A 22,244-nucleotide genomic window follows, 5' to 3' on the forward strand; every position below is an offset into this window, starting at 1 on the left:
GAGACTGGGGCCACCCTGGGCTAGACTGGGAGCGGGGCGTTGACCATGGGGCGTCAGAGGAGAGTTTTCTTTTTAAGACGAAAGGTGCTGCGTGGAAGTTGACGGACTGGTGAGTGAGACAGGGCTTACTCAGCAGTGAGGACAGCTGCCACGCCGTGTTCTGTTCAGTGAGAGGGGGTCCAGCACGCCCCTTGGGATGCGGGAGTGTGCGGGTGCCCTGCTAGGCGTCGGGTAGAAGGCTGGAGAGGGTGGGCGGGAAGTGTGTGGCTGAACAGGGATGGGGGGGTTAAGGATGGCAGGGGGTGGGCCCCGGGGATGGGTGGGCAGTCATTTCAGAGGAGGCTCCAGGGCAGAGTGGTGTGTGCACGCCTTTGCCACAGCGGCAGCTGGTTCAGGACCGGGGTTTCTCAGCCAGGAGGAAGGACAGAGGGGAGGACCGGTGCGGCTCGTTCCTGCTGGATGGAATTGGACTCAGCACTTTGGTTCCAGATTTGGGGCTTTGAAGCCCCTGTTAGTTGTAGGTTGTCTTGCTCTCTTCTGAGCAGTGTATGTATGTGTGTTTTAATATCTTTGGTTGTGCAGAATCTTCCTTGCTGTGCAGGCTTCCCCTCTGGTTGCAGCCAGCAGGGCCTGCTCTTGGTGGTGGTGCACGGGCTTCTCACTGTGCTGGCTTCTCTTGTTGCAGAGCACAGGCTCTAAGCTTAGCCCCAGGGCATGTGGAATCTTCCGGGACCGGGGATCAAACCCACGTCCCCTGCATTGGCCGGTGTATTCTTCTCCACTGTGCCAGCAGGGAAGTCCTAAGCAAGGTTTGATATGAAGAAGGAAACTTCGCCAGTCACTAGTTACTATCATCTCCACTTGCATCAGAGGTAGAATACTTCACTCTCCCAGAGAAAAGAACTGGCTCTTACTGTTCTCAGTCATGTATTCTGCAGGCTCAGCAACAGTTATAACCAAATCTACCACCTTCTCTAAGAGAAGCTTAGAGGTTTGAGGAAATCAGCCCTGTAATATCTAGTTAGTGATAAAAAATGATATTTCAAAAAGTGGTGGGTTTTTTTCTATTAGTTGATCGATGAGATAACATAAATACTTGGGCAGGTGTGTTCTTTACCACTGCGCCACCTGAGAAACCCACTTGGTAAATTTGGACGGTTTTAAATATATATTTTGCTTATGGTCATAGTAAAGTGTTTTCACTTCTAAATTTCAGAAAAGTTGGAGAAGATTCGAGATCATGAACGAAAGGAAGAAACTTTTACGCCTATGCCCAGCCCTTATTACATGGAGCTCACCAAACTGCTGTTGAATCAGTGAGTAGCTCAGCGGAGCCCACAGCCCATGCCCGCCCGCGTCGGTGCTCCCCGCTCGTTCCCAGGGGAGCCAGCGGGTCTGGACCCCGCTCCGCCGCAGCCCTCAGCCTGGAGGTGTCGGGCGCGCACACGCTGGCTGGGCTCTGACTCTCCCGCTCCCTCCTTTCCTTTCCTCTGTCCTTCCCTCTCCTGTTCAACCCCTGTTCTTTCTGCTCTGCGCCCTAGCCGTCTCTTGTCACTGGACTCCGTATCAGTCCCTCCTTCCCTAACAGCGGCTTTTCCTTCATGGCAGTTACCGTGTCAGTCAGGCTGCACCCCTTTTCTCTTGGGGCCTGGGTGTCTGAGCGCTTCCGTCTCCTGCACAGGGAAGGGCCAGGCTCCCGTCTGCCTGTGACTCTGAGCTGGATGAAAGGCCCCTGGGGCGGGCTCCCTGTCGGCTCCTCCCTCGGCCGGAGGGCGCTTCTCTAGAGCAGGCTGCCTCGGGCCTCCCCTGCCCTCTGGAGCCTCTCTAGACTTGCAGTCCTGCTCGTGGCGTTCACGCCGCATAGCCTGGCTCCCTCTTCTCCCTCTCACAGCTCTGCAGGCCTTCCTCTCTCTCCTGGGCCTGGGGTCACGCTAGCCTCTCACTTCTGCACATAAGTAGAAGGTCCAAGTCCTCAGAGCACGTGCGCGTGCCCTCTGCCCAGGAGTCCCCGTCCCCGCCTCCCTCCTGGGTTTAGCACAGGCCCTCCCCCCCGGTAAGCACGCCTGTCCTCATCCCCGTCTCCAGGGCAGCTCCGCACCTTCCATAGCACTTGTCAGCCGCTCTCCTCTCACCGCGTCTGCCTGGGCCACTCCTCCGCCCCTGCCCCTGTTCTCACGGGCAGGGACCGTCTTGTGCCCCAGCAGTGCCTGGTGCTCACATGTTTGTTGCTCACGTGTTTGTGAATAAATGAATGAATCAGCGGAGAAAGCAGGCAGGTATAGACAGCGTTGCTTAGGAGCAACTTAGAATGTAGTCTGCACAATGCCAACCTTTTCAAACCTTGAGCACCTTTTAATTGGCTGGGCCCCGTGCACAGCGCTGCGGATTCAAGTGGAGACTTGGTCCCGTGGGCTTGTCCTTGAGTTGACCCAAGGCAGCAGTTGTGCAGTTCACAACACTCTCCTTGTACAACCTGCTAAGTGTTCCACTAGGCAGAGGAATTGGTCCTGTAGGCCCGAGTTCCGGTTCTGTGGGGCAGAGATGGGGCCCTGGTACCGGTGTGGTGTGATAATCTGTCAGAACAGCCTGATGCAGCCCTCACCCTGGCACTGCCTGGGGAGGGCTCCATGGCTTGGAGGATGGAGGGACACCTGTCAAGGGAGAGGGGGTCGGCAGGACAGAACAGCAGGTGAGAGACAGGGCTGTGGAGCGGGGCTGCTGGGACCCGCGTGCCTGGTGAGGGCAGGGGAGCGGAAGCCACGTCCCCAGGAGGGTGTTCAGGCATGGGTGGGACGGGGTGTCATTCGGGGGACCCAGAGGGCTACCTTGGAGGGGAGTGGCTTCAGAAAGAATACAGAAGCAGAGGGGAGGTCTGCGCATCTTTAGGTTTTGAAGTTCAGGGTATCGTGTACACAGTCCTATCAAAACCCCTGTTTCATAATTCCTTACAGTTGTTCATTCAGCGAAGGGGCCCTTGTTCTGCAGTGCAGTTCACAAGGAGCTGGAGGCCTTTGTTCCCTGCTGTTCAGACTGCAAGATCCAGATGTTTGGGTCTTAAATAAAATCTCCTACATCAGCTTTATACCACTGACTCTTGGTCTCCACTCGTGAGCTCACTGTAGCCTGTGGAGGCTTATCCAGCCTGTAGTCCCTGGAGTGCATCCCAGGACTCCTGGTGAAGGATGTTAGCCTCTGCTTTTGTCTTAGCTTGTCTCTTCCTTCAGAGGTTAAGGTTAGTTTAAGAATGTGTCACAGGAAGGCTGTCAGTGCCCTGCGCAGACTCCAGGCCAGACTTCTACCCCAAATTTGCTGTGTATGGGTGTGCTACTTATGCTGATTTGCTTTTCATTTTGTAACTTTTGCAAATGTATCTTTGTTGTCTCTGTAGAGCAGGACAGTCTCTGACCTTCACGGGCTTCTGTGAGGATAGAAGTGCTGTGTAGTGCCGAGGACTGCCTGGCATACAGCCTTCGTTTGCTTTCCCTGGTGGGCTGTAGCCCTGGGGTGTTAGCATTAGAGGTCATGACCTCTGAGCCAGCCTTTGAAAGAGATGCATTCTAGGTGGAAATTGTACAGACCACAGCACAGAGCACCCAGTTATCCCAAGACAGGGGAGGACCAGCTCAGAGCTGCTGCTCCGATACCTCAATTTTTTCAGTGAATAAACAAGTGCTTGTACTGCAGGCTGCCCAGGACAGCTAATATGAGCACAGCCGACTCAGTGAGCATCCTGGCTGAATTTTTCTGGCGCCCAGGTTGACTGCTAGAAATCCTTACATTTTAAAACTGAAAAGTGAAACAGACTGGGCCTCGGAACAGCTTGTGCATTTCTGTCTAAATCTAAGCAGTTTAGGAAGAAGCCATTTTTCCCTGGATGTTGGCTTAATTTACTGCATGCTTCCCTGTGCAATTTATCTCACCTTTTCTTCCTTTAGTGCTTCGGACAACATCCCGAAAGCAGATGAGATCCGGACCCTGATCAAGGACGTGTGGGACACTCGCATAGCCAAGTTCCGGGTGTCTGCCGACAGCTTCGTGAGGCAGCAGGAGGCACACGCCAAGGTGCGCATGACGGGCAGGGAGGCCTGTGTCTGCTCAGGAGCCGTGCCCTAGCTGGCTTTAGAAAATCATTGCTCATTGCTTCTTTATTTTTATCCAGTAGATTTAACCTTTCTTGAAATAAAAAACTAAACCAGCTATTTTCCCTCACGTTTAGCTGGATAACTTGACCCTGATGGAGATCAACACCAGTGGGGCTTTCCTCACACAAGCGCTCAACCACATGTACAAACTCCGCACAAACCTGCAGCCTTCGGACAGCGCCCAGTCTCAGGACTTCTAGGCAAGGACTGCTTTGTCCAGGCCCGCATCTGCTGGCAGGAGGCGCACCAGGCGGCGTGAGCGTTCAGGACATGGCAGAGATACTCACGTTTCTGGACTTCTAGACCACTTGTGAATCTATGAAAAAAAGTGCAGTGAAGGAAGGAATGGGTTTATAACCTGGTTGGAAAGCAACAGGCTTATGCTCAGTCAAGACATTCTGTAATTCCTCATCTGTGTCTGGGAGCCAGCTGCCTTTTACGGGGGAAGATAAAGCACTGGCAGAATGAGCGCGTTCCCCAGCAGAGCCCGTCTCCTGCACGGGACGGTCGTGTGCAGGTGAGTGTTCAGTGATGGCAAGTGTTGTTTTTAAGATAAGATATGGCAGGATGGTGATGTGGCCACGGCCTTTCTCTTGGGCTACATTCAGAGTCTTCCTCAGAGACTGTTCACACAGTGCGGGACAGCAGATGAGCACTCGGCTAGTGACGGTGACCCGTGTTTCTCATTAAGCCCCGATACACAATAAAGGTGGAATCACCTGGTTCTCTTTGGGTTTTTTCCCTGCATCACTCCCGCGTGAAGGGAGCAGGCTCAGTGGCTAGTGACAGACCAGACCAGACTGGGAGGTTTAGCAAACAGTGTGCACTTCCAGCCCACAGTCGTGGGTGTCTCTTATTCGCTTGGCTGCTTCTGGGCAAGGTCTAAAAGGTTGTTTATCAGCAAGAAAGTAGGGAAAATGAATTCCATGTGTAAGTGAAGCTTATGCCAAGATGCCAGGGGAAAATGGGGCCTGTGCGGTGGTTCTTGGTGGACTGAGGGGACAGCCTGCTTGAGGCAGTGGTTCTTGGTGGACTGAGGGGACAACATGCTTGAGGCAGCCGTGGCTCAGGGCAGAGTCCTGTTTTTCCCTAGGAGGAGCCTCTTCAGCGGTAGCACCGCTCGGCTCCTTACAGAATACCTCTCCTCAAGTCGGGGGTGGGGGGCGATGACTGCCCAGTCCTGTAAGGAGCAGGTTCAGTCACCAGCCGCTTCCCGACAGTCTCACCTGCCATCTCCAGGGTTTTGGAAGGGGCTGTGTGTGTGATCACATGACCCACTGGGCCTGAGGAGTACCTGCGGGTGTTTTCACCTTCAGTGTTTATGCCCGAGCGCTGCTTCTCCAGCCCCGTGGGCCCCCGATGTCCCTCTAGACAGCAGCTTGTGTCTGAACACTGAAGGCCACACACAGAGGGACTAGGACCCAGAAGACTTGGTCTCCATAGTTTCACCCCTTCTCCTAAAACCGGGCTGAAGTCCAGTTGAATCTGTCTTCACACTGTACTTGTAAAACTGTAGAATTGTTGAGTTCTTATTTTTTCCCCTTACTATAACATAAAAAAATTTTTTCTCTTAACATGATTTAGGAAGATTTTATTTTCTGGATGTTGTCAGAAATTACAGCAATATATTCATAAATACCTAATTACTACATTCAACAAATAATATTACAATACAGTTAATTCAAACAAGTACACTTAGAACAGGTTTAATTTCACAGCATCTAAACTGCCCCCAGAGTGACCGAGGCACCGTTCCTCCTCCCCCCGAGTCCTGGTTGACTGTCCCAGCAGTTAGCACAGGCACAGCAGGGCGGCTCGACGGGCTGGTGGTCCTCCTCGGCTCAGGGCAGAGTTAAGGAGTCTAGTTCAGCACTGGATCGGAAGGTGGGGGGACAGGCTACTGCAAGCAGTGACGCCAATAGCTTGTTTACTAGAAGAGTACGGGGCTGCTGCTAAGTGGCTAATCTACACTGTAAGAGGAGCAACTTCCTGTGCTAACCATCCCCATCTGGTGGTGGGTCTCTGGAACTGTCTACACTTTTAAACCATGGCTCAGAGGGAAACGGGGTATGTGACTTAGATTTGGAGATGGGGCAGCATCGTGAGCTACTCGATGGAACGCCACCCCACACACAGACTTAGTTTACCTGTTGTTATTATTCGCTAGTTTGCTGAAGGTGTGGGCTCCTTTTAATATTTTTTTAATTTCCCTGAGGGTATAATCTTTTTTAGCACTTTGCATGCTGCCAATTGTTGCATTTCCTTTAGAATATAGACTAAACTATTGGTCACTTATGTGAGATAATAGATTATGATATTTTATGCCAGTTTGCCTGTTTCTATGAAACAAAGGCTCATTTTCAAATGATCAGGTCGTGCAGTGCCAAGCGTGGGGGGATAGCTCTGGTTTGTTTCTACTGATCTGATTCAATGCACAGAGCTGCACAACTCAGCTTTGGCAGGTACCCAAGTTTAGCAAAACTTCTTCAGGTCACAAAAATACTGACACAAAAGTTCCAGAATCCGTTCTAGAGCAAATTTGCTATATTTCTGAACTATGTCTTTCAAACTCAGTGTGAAATAGCTGAACAAAAAGCTTCAGGGATTCCATATTTGTCTCAGCTTTTAAGCCCAAACTGAAAAGAGACTGATGCTACTATGTTCTTTTAGAAGAAGAGTTTTCAGATTATAAACTGTTAAGTGGGGGGGGGGAGGGGGGCCATGATTGGGTATACTGTCTCAGAAAGGTACACTTTTGTTTTCACAAGACCCTCTGTTACCTTTTTCTTTCTTCATGCTGCCTTACTGGTCTGTATTTATATTCTGATTGTCACATTTCTTCTTGAGCCCTAGAATATTCAGAGATTCTCACAGGTAGGTGGGGGGTGCCACTCCGAAGGGGAGAGCTGTTAAAACTAGCTCAGGGGCAGAGCTGCCACCCCTGGGCAGGTGTCCACGAACTCCACCCCAGCCACCACACAGCGGCAAGGGAGCCCCCGCCAGGTGCTGACGGGCCCGGGCTGTGCTTTTCCCATCTTGTCATCAGGTCTAGTCTTCCCTCTGCTTCTAGCCAAGGCCCTTTACCAGCGCCCGGGAGCAGAGGCAGCCAGATATTTTCTATGATGGAGGAGGATGACTGGGGGAAGTGCCAAGATGTAACCCTTAGGCCTTCAGAAACAGCAAGCAGGTTTTAAATAGAGAAATTCAGGGATGTTTTGCCCTGACTGTTGGCAGTGGGGCTCCCTCTAAACACCTGTCCCCACCTGTGGCACATGGTGCTCTCCATATCTCTGCAGGGGAGGAGGCCCCCAGAACGGCTCTCAATTCTCAAGTCCTTTCTGTAGAGAGGAAAGTGCTTGCTGACTGCTGATAATACTGGCGGCACTTTTTGTCTGAGTTTGCTAATAACTGGAAGATTCTTGGCAGGCGTACAAAGCAAACTGCGTGGGAACAGATAAAGTGACACAATGCCATCTGCCAGCAAGCTGTTCTGCGCAGCTAAGGTCTGGGCTGAGGGCGTGGCCATGGTCACAGCGCCTGGCCTTCCCGAAGGTCAGCCAGCCTGTCCCCAGGCTGGGGAGGAGGGGCGCACATGGCCTGATGTGTGGGTCCCCTCGTCACCCCCCACCCAGTCACACCAACCACTGGCTGCTTTGGCCTGTGGTTTAGGCCCATGGGGCAAGAGCTGCCTTCTTGATCTAGATGCAACCCAGCCTGAACCGGCAGCAACCGGGGCAAGGAGGGTGGGCTCCCCCGGCCCTGCGCTTCGCCCTGATACGATTATCCCCGTTTCCAGCAGCTCCTGAGCTCATCACAGTGAGTCCACGAGGAGAGGTTCTGTCGCATGTGGTTCACCCTGCCTTTAGGCTGCTACAAAGCTCTGCATCTAAATCAAGCCCCTAGAGTTTCTACTCTGCTCCTGCTCAGACTGCTGTAAGACACCTCAGCACCCTGTCACAGAAACCACTCCCCCCTCAAAGGTTCTCACGGTGTGAAGGTGGAGACCAGGAGCGCCTCGCTGGCCGGGGGAGGAGCCGGGGAGGGCCCGGGGAGGGGAGGAGGAACCATGGCTTTCTACATCACTCTCCGGTGCAACTCAAAAATGAAGTGCTCACGTAGGCGCCAGTGGTAAGCTCTTTTTACTTTTCTTCTTCTTTAATTTTTAAAAACACTTCAATAATGTCCTGACCAGCAGCAGTACAAACACTAAAAGCAAGGTTTTTTTTTTTTTTTGCCCAGAAAAACAAAACAAAAACAAACAAAACCCCCAAACAGGAAAACAAACAACAAAAAAATCCCCCAAACCACGTATTAAAAATGGCAGGCTTTTTATAACAATAATTAAAGTAATAAAAACATACAAAACTTTGTTTTTTAATATATATACACAGTACAAGGCTGAAGCACCTTTGACTTTTCTCTCAAAATTTACGTTTGTATGAAAACACCCCCACCACAGTAACAATCGGGTGGGTGTGGATAAATGTATACATAGAGCTCTGTACATCTTCCCCCACGAAGGAATAAAAAGGTACCTTCAGTTTGTCGATTCATTCTATCTTTAGGTAAGAGCTTTTCCGGGGAAAAGCCTTCGGGTGAGGCTTCAGTACTGTTGCTTTGTGTGCTCCTAGGACCTGTTGCTTTGAGGAAAATTTTGCGGAAAAATAACTGAAACAAATAAGCCCTTTACTTAGAATGCACCCCACCTTCCTTCTGCTGGGGCAGGTCTCAATCCTGGGGAGGAGCGAGACCAGCCACCCCACGGCCAGAGCAGCCTGGGTTCCTGAGGCCAAAGGACCTGGCAACACACAACACGGCGCCCCGGCAGTCCGCTCCGCCTTACGCACCCGGGGGCTGGAAGTGGTCAAATCTTAGTGTTGGGAATGGAGCCTTCATCTTGAGACTAAAAAATGATGACGTGGGAAAGGATAAAACCGCCTTTAAAAGGAAAAAACTATGGGTGTCTTAACACGGGTTGCTTGGTGAATTACAAAGGTGAGTCAACTGCATTGAAGTCAAGGCGAGTTCGTTCTTTTTTTCTGGAGCCTGGAATCCTTTGCTTCATGCATGGCACATTCTCTTTTTTTTAAGCGTCAAACCTCCCAGTGAAAAATATTAAATATTCAAGGTAATAAAATAGATAATATTTCTATACTATAGGTTCGGCCTAGTGCAAGGGAAACCGTCACCTCGGGTAACCCTTGTAGTAACCTCTAGGCCAATGCATTGCAGGCAACGCAAGGCACTTCCGTAAGTGATCCAGTTCCGCCTGGAGTCGCTCCCGTTCTGAAACAATCTTCTGTTTCTGGCTCCTCAGCTCCTGGAGAAAGAGACTCATGTCAGACCCGCAGTGGACACAGTAAGGAAGGGTGTGGGATGCGCTCTAACTGCTCCAGAACCTTGGATTCTTCTAGCCCTGCTGGCTCTCCCAACAGCACTGTCTGCCGCTCTCGCAGCTCCAGCCCTGTCACTGTCCAGCTTTTGCTGCTTCAGGTCTGGGCTGAAGTTACCAAGACGTTCAAGCCCCAAACACATGACAACCCCCCTCCCATGGGTGGGAGGAAGCCAGTGGGGTTCTCGCTGTCACAGCTGTGTGTGTGGGGGTGTCCATCCTGTCCCAAGAGCTCTCCTCCTTCCCTCCATTCTCCTGAGCACATCACAGGGGAGACTGACATGGGCAGTACACCAGCCCCCAAAGGCGCATACACACAGCCCCTCGCCCTTCCAGGTCCATGTTCTGCAAACAGAGGACACTCCCCTCCTCAGGTGACTCCTGAATTTACCCCCTAAGATTGTCTGGATCTCTCAAGAGCACAACTTCCCTTCAAAACTGGTCTGTATGGGTGCTCTTGAACCTAGACTCGAAAGGCTGAATGAGAATAACCACTGTGAGGTCAAGAAAGCCCCCTGGAGCCAGTTCTAGTCCTGAGACTTACCGCCATGCTGTGGGAGAGCTGCTCAGCTGTGAGGCTGAGGCTGTAGTGCTGCGCCTCCAGCCGCCTGCACTGCGCCTGCAGCACCTGCCGCTCCAGATCTTGCTCTGAAAAGACAAGCCAGGGTGACATCTTCTGTACGCAGGGCTCCAGGCCCGGCGCGTGCCCTCCTCTCTAGAGCAGCTGGCCACGTTCTCTCCTTTGGACCACATGGCTCCCTGCCCTGTCAATTGTGCTGGTGATGATGTCACGGAACTAACCCAACCCAGCAGAATAAAGACCAAGGACGTAGCATCGAAAGGCAATTTAAGGGATGCAGCTTAGGAAATAATAATAACTTACAGCCTTAAGATGCATTTTTCAAGAAGAAAGATAAAAGGGTTAGACATAAAAACTTTTAAGCTGTTAGAAATTTATAGTTTTTAACGACTAAAGTAAAACCTCTGCCTTTCCAAAAGATACTGAGCTTCAAATCTTCAAGGACAAATCTCTGTTCTAACAGTCTCTTCAATAAGTGGTGCTGAGAAAACTAGACAACTACATGTAAAAAGAATGAAACAGAACACTCTGTAACACCATACACAAAGGTACATTCAAAATGGATTAAAGACCTGAATGTAAAGGTTGGTTGTTATAAAAACTCTTAGAGGAAAACACAGGCAGAACAATCTTTGACATAAATTGCAGCAAGCTCTTTTTTGATCCACCTCCTAAAATAATGAAAACAAAAACAAACGGTGGGACCAAATTAAAGGCTTTTGCATGGCAAAGGAAACCATAAAACAAAAAGACAACCCGTAGTACAGAAGAAAGTATTTATAAAAGATGCAACCAATAAGGAATTTAATCTCCAAAATATACAAACAGCTCATGTAGCTCAACATTAAAAGAAAAAAAAAAAAAAACCCTAATCAAAAAAGTGGGTGAAAAAAAAAAATCAAAAAATGGGTGAAGATCAATTTTTCCCCCCTTATTTTTCTTAGTGAATCTCGGGTTCCCTGACCAGGGATTGAACCCACACTTTCTTTATTAGAAAGTGGATTCTTAACCATTGGACCACCACGCGCCACCATCTGGGTGAACATCTATAAATAGATATTTTTCCAAAAACTAAGACATATAGATGGCTGAAAAGGTGGTCAACATCACTAATTGATTATCAGAGACGTGCAAATCAAAACCACCACCTCAAACCATTCAGAATGGCCATCATCAAAAAACCCACAGTAAATGCTGGAGAGGGTGTGGAGAAAAGGAACCCTCCTAACTCTGTTGGTGGGAATATAAATTGGTGCAGCCACTATGAAGAGGACTATGGAGGTTCCCTTAAAAACTAAAGAGAGACCTGCTATATGATCCAGCAATCCCAACTGCTGTGGCTATATCTGGAGAAAACATAATTTGAAGAGATACATGCAGTCTTATGTTCATAGTAGCACTGTTAAACAGCCAAAACATGAGAGCAACCTAAATGTCCATCAACAGAGGCATGGATAAAGAAGACGTGGTATGTATGTACAATGGAATACTACTCAGCCACGGAAAAAATGAAATGCCACTCACAGCAACATGGATAAACCTCCAGATGGTCATACAGAATGAAGTAAGTTGGAGGAAGACAAACATCCCAAGTAAATGATTCCACATATTATATGTGGAATATATACAACACAGAAATAAAGATCTAGAAAACAGTCTTATGATTATGGGGGATAAATTGGGAGATTGGTATTAACACAGAGAACTCTGCTCAAAATTCTAATGGCCTGTATGGGAAAAGAATCTAAAAAGAGTGGATATATGTGTAACAGATCACTTTTTCTGTATATCTGGAACTAACAAATCAACTATATACTTCAATAAAAAACAGGCATTGATACTCTTGTTATGGCTACGAGGGCATTCTTTTTGACTGTATTGAATACTTAGCTAGTTTTACGATGCCTGTTTCAAAGTATCTGAAATGATCATGATATCCATGATAAAAACTTCTCTACAATACGGTAGTAAGTCGAATTTGGAAGTGGCAATAGCCAGGGTTCTGACGTTCTGAAGGCCGACGAGGGCTGACCTCCTGCGCTAAGTGCTGCTCCAGGAGGCCCAGGCCTGTGGGCACGTCCTGAGCCACGCAGCCCGCGAAGCACGCCAGAGAGGGAGACTTGGGCTCGGCTGGGTGAAACACTGCCTTTTCTAGGACCTGTGTACACAGCCACAGGGTGAGGACGGACAGAACGTTCAGAAGCGCGACAGGACACGGCGGGGCGAGCAGGCCCAGGTCCACGCTGTCACACTGGGTGGGACAGGCGCTCGGCGCCTAGGTTCCTCCAGGGAGGACGTCTGTCCGTGAGGAGTGGCTGTTGCAAGCTAGCCCAGGCACCCCAGAAGCCCAAGGAGCGGTTCTGAGGCTCCTATCTACTTGTGGCCCAGGAGCCCGGGGCCTTGTCACTCAAGCAGTTCCCAGCCTGGCGATGGAAACTGGCACCCATCATGAGCCCGTTGAGCCTCCTGGCACACCCTTCCCGGGCCCTGGCCTGCCTCCCCAGCCCTCCATACCTTCCACATGTTCCTGGTAAGCTTCCAAAACGGCCTCAATCCCCTGCCACTTGCGCCTGGGGGGGTCTTCCTCCTCGTCCTCCCCGTCGTCCTCCTCCTCTGAGTCGGGGTCCATCTCCTGCGCCAGGGGGCCCTTCCTGCTGGCGGTGGGCTCCTGCTGCCCATTGTGCTGGGGCGGAGGCAGGCGGCTGGAGGACTGCAACTCGGGGAGGTTGTAGTGGACGGATGCGTCCACCTTGTGGTTCTGCTCTGCCGACAGCACGGCTGCGCTTCCTGAGGAGGGGAGACGGCTGTCACAGGGCCCCCGGGGACACAGTCAACAGGTCCCGGCAGACACGACGGAGTGGCGCGAGGCCTGTGGCCCTTCGGAGACCAGAGACGGCTCCATCAGAAAGGCTGGAGAGCGCTGCCGGGATGGTGGCGGAGCTGGGTGCAGGTCCCCACACTGTGCCGACACGCTCGGCTGGGTTAGGCTATGAGCCGCACCGCCCTGGTCTCCAAAGCGTCCGTCCCCTCTCCCAGGACACACAGGCGCTCCGGTCCCCGTGCATGCCCCTGTGCTAGCCAGAATCTCAGTGGGCTGGGCCTGTCTAGACTGGGTCTGCCCCGCCTCCCCGTGTGGCCAGCAGCCTTGGGCAGTCAATGGACCCGTACGGCCCAAATTGGCAGAGGCTGGATGATGCTAAAGTCCCGAAAAAACAGTCAAGTGTAAAGTCAGGGAAGGGTTGAGATCAGGCAGGAAAAGTTAAGTCCTTAAGCTGCTTAAAAGCCTCTGTGGGTGTGTCTCAGAGGGAGCAGAGGAGTTTAATCTAGCCAAAACATTTCCTCTCTTAAAAAATACGACTCTGAACTCACAACAAACATCCAACAGAGGACAGTTTTTTTTTAAATCCACATCAAAAACCACTACCCTTCACTTTTTCATTTCATCCCTGCTGACAGCATTATTTTGCCTGAAGAACACTGACACCGTCAGACCTGTTTATCTAAAAACGCTTCTTCGTCAATTCAGTTTTTCACAGGTTATAGAAGGGAAATTTTTTAAATTGTTTTGAAAAATAATGCGAAAATAATAATCACATTATTTTCTCTCAGCTGTTGATTACTAAACATTCTTTTCTAGTCATTTTAACCTTTGATTCAGTGGGAATGAAACGTACTAACCCCTGTACTCTGAACTGTAGTGACTCCCACACTGAGATGTCCAAGGGGCATCTCAACTCTGGGGGCTCAGGCACCGGCCAGAGCACCCAGAATGTCCCACCACGTGCCACTGGGTCGGGTTATCACGGGACAGTGGTGTTCCCGGGTGAGTCTGTGGGCAGGCTGGGAAATCCTTGCACTGTGAAAGGCCTGGATCCTATTTTTGCTGAAAAGGCTCCTCACCTGTCGTTACTAAAATGAAAGGCTTTACAGAAGTGAAATAACTTCTGTTGGGAGGCAGAGCCTGCCCCTAACACCAGGTGCCATGCCCCCAAGCCCTAGCGGCCTCCTCACCTTTGTGCTTTTGCAGGGCCTTCTGGGTAGACTGCAGGACGGACTCGTGGAACTGGTGCGCAAACTCTTCCGCCACAAAGGGCTCCCATGGCTTGCTCTTTCCATTGATGCTGTGCGATAGTGGCACGGGGATGTCCTTGGGCACGGGGCCCCGGACGTAGTGGAGCATGCTCAGGCTCTTCTTGCCCCCGGGGGCCTCACTCGGCCTGGCCTTCTCACCGCTGGTGGGGGCTGGCTCCTGGATGCGCTCCGGAGGCCGGAGCTGTTCCAGCCTCCCAGGCTCCGTGGCCTTCGGGACGTCAGACAAGGAGGCGGCGATGCCCACGGGCTTCTCCGTGTCCAGGGAGGCTTGCTGCGTGGCGGGTTCTTAAGAGACAGAAAGTGAGGGACATGGTCAGAGCCACACGTGAACAGGCCAACCCTGATCTCTAACCTAGGACAGAGGACCAACTCCGGAACCATATAAGTAAAGGTCAGCGTGCACTGTTTGGTCTGAGACGGGCCATGTTTAAGCAGCAAGGCCATCCTTGAAAGGTGCCCCAGGAAGGTGTCTGGGAAGAAGAAGAAGAATGTGAAGGAAGGAGCAAGTCGCTTCTGGTCATCCGAGAGGCGTTACACAGCCAGATCCAGAGAGAAAGACTAAATCAGGAGCCAGGAACAGGGCCGGACCACCAGTATCTCCTGCTCCATCAGCAGGACGGCAGAATGAGAGACGTGAGAGAGAAAGAGAGTGAAAGCAGGTGTCACAAGGCCTGCGAGACACACGCCGGGAGCATGGAGCCCGAGTGGCAAGTGCTGGAACCAAAACCTGGGCCACGGCGGGGGGACAAACGGCGGCACAGCCACACCCGCCACCAGGCAGTGTCCGCCGGAGGAGCCAGGACCCCCACACCCGAGAGCGTGACTGCCGACACCGCGTTCCGCTGAGGTCTTCCCACGCGCAGGAGGCTTGAGAGAGAGAAGGGAGAGGAAGAAAGAAGCCCGCCGTGTCCGGGAGGAAGACGACCTGGGGGTGGCCTGCGGCCCTGGGCACCCCCGGGACAGTCCCGGGGGTGGCGGATGGGGCTGGCCTTACCGCTCAGGGACACGGCAGGACTGTCCCTCGGAGAGCTCCTGAGCGGGTCTGCCACCGCGGCGGACAGCGCCTTCTGCTTCATGGCCTGGAGCAGCTCAACAAGCCTCTCCTTGTCTGTGAGAAAAGCAGCCCGAGATTACCGGGGGGGGTCGCACCACTCCTGAGCGGGCAGAGGAGCAGGAGTGTAGCTCAGGCCGCGGCTGGCAGGTGCGAGTCCTTCGGAACGAGAGACACGAGGCCATGGGCACGGGCTGGCTTTAGAGGAAGAAAGTTCACTTTAGAGCCCGGGCTCCTCGGCTGTCACCACCTAAGGTTTCAGGTGCGTTCCAAGAAGAGCGGTGCACGCGTGTGGCGAGTCACAGGTACCTGCGAGCCTCTGTGGGTGAATTCTCACTTTAAAAAGTTGGCCTCAACACAGGAAGCAACCCCGAAAAGCCACACTGCGCCTCGGGCGGGCAGGCTCTCTCCCGGGGCGGTCCACTCCCCGCTGCTTCCGTCGCATGTGTGGCTCCCATGACAGCTGCCACCAGGGAAGAGGGACACACACCCCCTGTGACCCCGCAGGCTGGGGGCCCCCGTTGAACTGCTGACATCTAGGCGGCCACATCGCCGTTGGCTGAGAGACGCTCTTCTCGAACAAAACCCTTCACATTCCCAGGGATGTGTCGTGGTGGCATCACTACCCCCTTAAGGGAGAGGAGAAATCCAGGCCCCCCGGTTCGGCTGATAACGAACGAAACGAGTGAAAGCAACTAAAATGACCGTTGAGCACTCTTGCTTTCCTCGGACTTCCTTCCAGAAAGAGGTGACCAGGCCTCAGCAAGGGGGGACCGGTGGGGGTGTGGCCTAGAAAGGTCAAGTGTCCCCCCAGCACTGAGCAAGCAGTGCTTGAGGCGCAGACCAAGGAAGGTGCCCCAGAAGGTGAGTTCAGATTCCAGCCCAGTGGGCCCCTGGTGGCCAGACGGATCCAGAAGGGCGAGCCATCCACGCACAGTGGGTGTCGGCCCAGCCCTGCCCCGTGGCTACAGACCACCCACGCCTCCTGCCATCAGAACTAGAATCGGCAGCCACGTGAGCCACCCGCGAAGCGGAGACCCAGAAACCACACAGGCTGAGCACTCTGCTGCAGGAGGGTGCACGTACCCCCCACCCTGGGGCCGGAGGCACTGGGAGACATGGCCGGGGGCAAGAGCGGGTAGGAGTCCATAGCTGACTGCACAGACCACCAGCCGCCTTCAGTTTCACAGGACGACACAAGAGAAAGAGCGTTCTGAAGGGGCTGCTCTCCGTTTCCAACCGAGAGAGGCGTGGTGGCGAAGAGCCGGGGGGATGAGTCCGTGAGAGCCGAGGGGCGGCTTCAACCCCCAGAGCCCACGGCCCTGCCTGCTTCCTCAGAGCCCCCCAGCCGCCCCAGCGAGCCCGCCCCGAGGCCTGGCCTCACCTTTCCTCTTCTCAGCGCTGATGTGGGTCAGGTTGAAGATGGTCAGGAACTTTCTCTTCTCCTCGAAGTTGGGGCTGCTGTTCATGTCGTCGGGGCTGTAGCGGGTGGACAGCGCCAGTCTGGGCGAGGGCGTCCGCCGCTTGCTCCGCGCCAGTGGGGGCGACGGGCTGCGCTCTCTCAGCATCCGCCGGCGCTTCCTCCGCTTCTGGGTCAGCAAGTCCTCCTTCTGCTGTTGGGTGGTCAAGCCAAAAAGTTGCAAAAACTCTAGCTTCTAGATTGGGAAAGAAAACAAATGAGGTTGAAACCGTGGGCAGAGGCTCCTGCTGACCCCGGGGCCTCCTGGGCCTCGAAGGTTGCGCTGTGGCCACTCCAGGCCGGGCCGGGCGGGCCCAGGGAGGGGGAGGAGGGCGCCCAGACGGCGTCCCAGCCGGCATGGGGAAGCTGAGAGGGGGTGCCCGCAGCCCAGCCCAGGGCCCGACGGCGGCGAGACCCCAGATACCTCGGAGGATGTGTCCAGTTTGAGGGGCGGCTGCTCGGCCACGCAGCGGAGGTGGGCCCTGACCTCCTCTTCATCACTCTCGTCGTAGGAGTCGTCCAGGTCGTAGTAGTATCCTGGAGGTGGGCACAGAGCTCTTCAGCCAGGCAAGGGGCCTCGCCTCTCCAGGGACACACATGGGGCACCCCTAGGACCCGAGAGCCCACCGCAGGCCAGGCCCTGCTGCTCCTGACCACCCCCAACCCTGGGCCAGGCGTCCCCTTAACCCCAGGCCTCCTCAGGGCTGGGGTGGGGGCATGAGATGGGCACCAGGGCTGACGCAGGCCCCCGGCAGGGGACTGTCCTTCACTCCAGCCCCGGGCCAGGGCAGCCCAGGTCTGTCTGCACATCCACTCCCCCTCCTGCTCAGGAGGGTCCAGGCACACGCAGGCTCCCTGTCCTGGCAAAGGCACAGAGCCTGCTCGCAGAGTCCCGTGCAGAACAGCAGAGCCCGAGGGCACTGGGGCCCATCCCCATCACCTCACAGGTGAGCGGAGGGGAGGCCCTCTGGGGACCCTCAGCCGAGCCAGGACCAAACACGTGCTCCTCACGTGGCCTCGGGCCCCGCTTCTGACTGTGAGGCTGGGCTCGGCACCTGGCAGAAGGAGCTGGGCTGGGACCCCTGATCCCACCCGGCTGCTGGGGGATGCAGGTGGAAAACGGCCACGCCCACCCCGGGCCTGCTCTCCTGTTCCTGGTGGCTTTCCGGGGAATCCCAGGGCACTGCTGGCCGCTTCCCACCCCACCTGGCGCGGGAGCGAGGGGGGGAAGCAGACCTTTCTCCTGGGCCTCCCGCCGCCGCCGCTCCTCCAGGTCCAGCTTGCTGACCAGCCTCCGGCGCCGCTGCAGGAGCTCGTCGTAGACGTAGGCCGCGTCGGGGCCCCGAGGCGGCGGTGGCCGGTAGGGCGAGCCTGGCTTCAGGGGTCCGGGGGGCTCCCCGAAGGTGGCCGGCGGGGCAAGCGAGGCCCGGGGCTGGTCCAAGACAGTCGGGGCGGCCGGCTCAAGCTCTGCCAGGAAGGGCCTGGGTCCGGGGGGGAAGGCCTGCGTCTCCAGGGACCCCGGCTCCCGGGGCGGCGGCGGGTACTTGTCCAGGGGGGCTGCCTCACGCTTGCGGGGCCCCTCCTCCACCTTCTCTGGGCAGTAGACCCTCTCCACCTTCACCAGCGGGACAGCGGCCGGGCGGCTGGGCTCGAACGGGGCAGGGTGGCCGTGCAGGGGGTGGCCCTCGGGGGCGCGCCGTGGCTCCAGTGAGCTGTCCATCAGGGACACGGGGTTCCAGAGGGCCGTGGGCACCGCGGGGTGCTGGGGCTTGGGTGAGATGAGCGGCGGGGGCCCGCCGAAGTGCTGGGGGGGCTCGCGGCTGCCTGGTTCATGGCGGGTCGGTCCCGGCCTGTGGGGGGGGGGGGACAGGAGCAGCCATCAGCCCAGGGCCCGGGCCAGGAGCCCCCAGCCATCACTGGAGGGGGCGAGAAGGCCTCCTGGGGGCCGTTTCCCAGGGCTGGAGGGAGGACATGCCTTCCTCTCTGCAGCCAAGGGACCCACGTCCTCCTCAGGCTGGTGCAGACCAGCTTGGGAGAGGACCCAAGCCCAAGGCGTGTCACCCGTGGGAGAGAGTGGGGGTGGGCCGGCCTCCTCTCCCCACACTGTGCTCACAGATCGCAGCCAGAGACCAGCTTGAGGGGTCTGCCCGCCTGACTGGACTTGGGGAGACTCCCCGAGGAGACCCTCACGGCCAGCTGCTCCCCCCTGGTGGTCCCTGTCAGGACCGAAGCGACCCCACGTGCCCAGGGAGCAGCAGCCACACCCAGAGGGTCTCTGAGGACCAGACCGGGGCCTGTCCCAGGTCACCGGCAGAGCGCACACCCCCTCCCACCGGCCTCAGATCAGCAGCTCTGCCTCAAGGCCGAACCAAGTGCCTCTCTCCCTGGTGCATTTTAAACAGAATTCAAATTCAACCTTCAGGAGGCTACTTGGCTGCAGTTTTCTCCAGTTCACCTACTATTTTTTAAGCGAAGCCCCATGCTGCCAAGGTGACCGAGGGCAACATCTGAGGGGACTGGAGGGGAAAGGGCAGAGGCCACGGCAGGCACAGGAGGCAGGTACCCAGGGCTGCTCCTGCGCGAGGAGGGGGCCGGCCCACCACAGCCCCAGAGGCCACTGCACTGCTGCCGGGCAGATACCAAAGGGACCAACCGCATCGAAAAGCTGCGTCCCTCAAGGCATAAAACCTGGTGCCAGAATAAACGTCCTGCGCTGGAGCCAGGCACAGACTGGTTTTCTAGCTCTGATCAGAGGGCCCCGAGAGAATGTCATGCTGCCGTGGGCACCACCTGACCAGGGGGCAGAGGCCACGCCTGCTGCAGCAGCAGCCCGTGCGCCGACAGCTGCACTGGGATCGTGGGGCCCCAGGCCGAGGGAGGCAGCGTGCCCTGAACTCCTCAGGAGATGGTGGGCGTGCACCGCTTGCTCGCACGGCCCCCTAGGGGATCACGGGAGCAGAGGGCGGCTCAGAAGTAGATGAGACAGCCCTTACGTGGCCCCGCGTGGGTCCGGAGTAGCAGGGGAACCATGTGCAGCAGAATGTCCTGCTTGGCTCACCGAGGCCAGACTGCCTGAGCAAGACAGAGGCCTAGCCAGGGATCTGGTCGTGGTTCACTCCTGCCACACCCAGCTAGCCGGGCAAATCCTCCCCAGGCGCCCTGATCAGTGGATGCCGAGGCAGGGGCTTGGATGGGTCAGCTGCGCCCAGGATACAGAAACCCACTGGCCAGCAGGAGCTGGAGCAGAGAGGGAGGCAGCCAAGTGGCACTCACACCTTCGCCCGACACCTTGAGCGTTTCTCATCCTGAGAAGAAGGCACCGTGGACGCCGAGGGCTGGGAAGAGGCTCAGAAGCCCTCCCGCCCGAACTCCGTGCACAGTGGAGGAGACGGGGCAGGGCCCAGCGTCCCCCAGGCCTAGACCTGCTCCTGCCACCAACTCTGGCTGAGGGTCTCCACCTGGGCCTTTGGAAGGAGCCCTGGAGGGAAGGTGGGGTGGGGGGGGACACAGGGTGACAGCCAGATCAGCAGGTGGGAGCAGCAAGGCCCCGGGTCAGCTCCACGAAGGGGCCCAGCTCACAAGGTGAGTGTCGGCAGCCAGGGTCCCAAAGATAGGACCAAAGGCCTCTCGAGAAGTTGTGTTACTTTTTTTTTTAACAACAGGGCAGGTAAAAATGGGTTATTTTAAAAAAAAATTATAAAAAAATAAAATTAACTTTTTGTATGATTAAAAATCAAAGGGAGTCCCCTTCTTGTTCCAGTTCGGGCAGAGAGAGATGCTAGCACAGAGATTAAGTATCCATGGAAGCTTCTCGGCAGGCCCCCTCAGGCACCAAGCCTGCCCTGCAGGGTGGGCCGGGCCGGCTGTGGACACATTTCCTGGCGGATGAAGCCCCTGAACTGAGCACCCTCCTCCTCCCCCGTCTCCCTCCTCCCAGCCCAGACGGGGGTCTTAGAAGGTGACACGGAACCCAGGGGACAGCACTCCACAGGCAGTAGACCGGAGGCGCTCGCTAAACGCAGGCTCCCCCGCCCCCTGGGGCCCACCTGGCGCTCTCCGGCCGGTGTTCGGGGTCCGCGGGCACCGGCGGCCGGCCCAGGTCCAGCTGCTGCTCCAGCACCTGCTGCCGGAACTCCGACACCTGCGACTGGCGGTCCTCCTTCTCCTGCCGCAGGCGCCGCTGCCGCGCCAGCCACTTCTCCTCCTCGTTGGTGCGCTGCAGGAGCAGGGCTGTGGCCGCGCTGCTGCCCGGCAGCGAGAAGAGCCCGTGGCTGGCGAGGAGGCCAGGCGCCGCGTGGGGCGGGGCGGCCGCCGGGTGCAGGGGGTGCTGCACCGGCTTGGGCACCTGCAGGCCCGCGTCCTTCAGCTTTTCTGTGGGCGGGGCAGGCCGTCAGGGCAGGGCGGGGGTCCTGACGCTGGGCTCAACCCGCCCCGCCCTGGAGAAGGGCGCCCCCTTTCCGTGGGGCCGCGCCAAGAACAGCAGGACGTGGCTGCTCCCCGGGGGTCCCGCCTCATCTGAGTGACACCCTGGACGGGCTCACACCACCCAGCAGAGCGGACTTGAGCTCTGGGGGGAATCGCCCACACTAGAGGCTAGACAACCGTGGAAACTAAGGTTGTACCTAAGTATAGTGTATGTAAAGTACATTAAAAAGGAAGGTTAGACGGGCTGCTGTGCAAATTCACTGTTTAAGTATATAGTAAAATAAAGTATGCTAAAAACTAAGCTTTGATTATCTTTTTAACCTACCATCTCTAAGAATTTGCTTGTACTATGGTGCACAATCCCAGTGATCTACCAGCCTTCACACCAGCTCTGAATCTGGTTAGTGGACATCCCTGTCCTCGGCTCCTGATCCAGGGCCGCACCCCGCCCCCGTCCTCGCTCAGACCGAAGCCACCAGCCTCCCAGGTACCTGCACGGGTCGGGGTGAGCTGCTCCGAGGGCTTGGCCCGCTCTTCGGCGGCGTGGCTCCGCAGTGCGTGCAGCTCGGCCACGGGCAGGAAGGCCGGCTCCAGCGCCTTGGCGGCCAGCAGCTCCTTCTCGCGGGCGCGCTGCTCCCGCTGGCGCTCCAGCTCACGCTCCTTCTCACGCTCCAGCTCCTTTTCACGCTCGCGCTCCTTCTCACGCTCGCGCTCCCGCTCCTTCTCGCGCTCACGGTCGGCCTCCCGCTCCCGCTCCCGTTCCCTCTCCCGCCTCAGCTCCTCGTCCACCTGCAACCTGGGGGTGAGCACGGAGATGTGACACCCAGGAGCGAGGCGCTCACACCTGAGCCCGGGGTTCTCCTCTCTACGGGGATGGGCCGTGGGCCAGGTTCTGCTCTCACTAATGCGCCAAGAAAACTCAGCCTCCACTGGAGACCAAAAGTCGTGGACAGAGACTCTCCAGGCGCCTGGAAGGCTCCTGGCCGGGGCCAGCGATTGTGAGGACAGCCCCCAGACAGTGGCCGGGACCTCCCGGCAGCGCCCCTTCTGCAGGGGTGGACTGTCCACACACACCTGGCCAGCCGGGCTCTGGTATGGTGAGC

At 55.8% G+C, this 22,244-nt stretch overlaps 2 protein-coding genes across 6 annotated transcripts in view; one reads left to right on the forward strand and one right to left on the reverse strand.

The window, feature by feature from the left end:
• GINS2 (GINS complex subunit 2) overlaps positions 1–4,866 on the forward strand; it is a 35,507-nt gene extending 30,641 nt beyond the window's left edge. Inside the window, exons 3-5 of the mRNA XM_070451441.1 lie at positions 1,217–1,316; positions 3,936–4,062; positions 4,217–4,866. Of these exons, the coding sequence (XP_070307542.1) occupies positions 1,217–1,316; positions 3,936–4,062; positions 4,217–4,342 (353 nt within the window). The 3' untranslated portion in view covers positions 4,343–4,866. The remainder of the gene's footprint in view (positions 1–1,216; positions 1,317–3,935; positions 4,063–4,216) is intronic.
• Positions 4,867–5,718: 852 nt separating this feature from the next.
• GSE1 (Gse1 coiled-coil protein) overlaps positions 5,719–22,244 on the reverse strand; it is a 390,922-nt gene continuing 374,396 nt past the window's right edge. For 3 of the 5 annotated variants that reach the window (XM_070451440.1, XM_070451437.1, XM_070451436.1), the window contains 10 exons: positions 21,633–21,937; positions 20,763–21,087; positions 17,953–18,566; positions 17,141–17,253; positions 16,642–16,912; positions 15,201–15,314; positions 14,126–14,491; positions 12,629–12,901; positions 10,079–10,182; positions 5,719–9,462 (listed from right to left, as the gene is read on the reverse strand). In XM_070451440.1, coding sequence (XP_070307541.1) covers positions 9,328–9,462; positions 10,079–10,182; positions 12,629–12,901; positions 14,126–14,491; positions 15,201–15,314; positions 16,642–16,912; positions 17,141–17,253; positions 17,953–18,566; positions 20,763–21,087; positions 21,633–21,937 — 2,620 coding nt within the window. In that variant the 3' untranslated portion in view covers positions 5,719–9,327. The remainder of the gene's footprint in view (positions 9,463–10,078; positions 10,183–12,628; positions 12,902–14,125; positions 14,492–15,200; positions 15,315–16,641; positions 16,913–17,140; positions 17,254–17,952; positions 18,567–20,762; positions 21,088–21,632; positions 21,938–22,244) is intronic. The other 2 variants (XM_070451438.1, XM_070451439.1) reach the window with 2 other exon arrangements.

This window comes from Odocoileus virginianus, chromosome 20 (genome assembly GCF_023699985.2).
Source record: "Odocoileus virginianus isolate 20LAN1187 ecotype Illinois chromosome 20, Ovbor_1.2, whole genome shotgun sequence".
Taxonomy (NCBI): domain Eukaryota; kingdom Metazoa; phylum Chordata; class Mammalia; order Artiodactyla; family Cervidae; genus Odocoileus; species Odocoileus virginianus.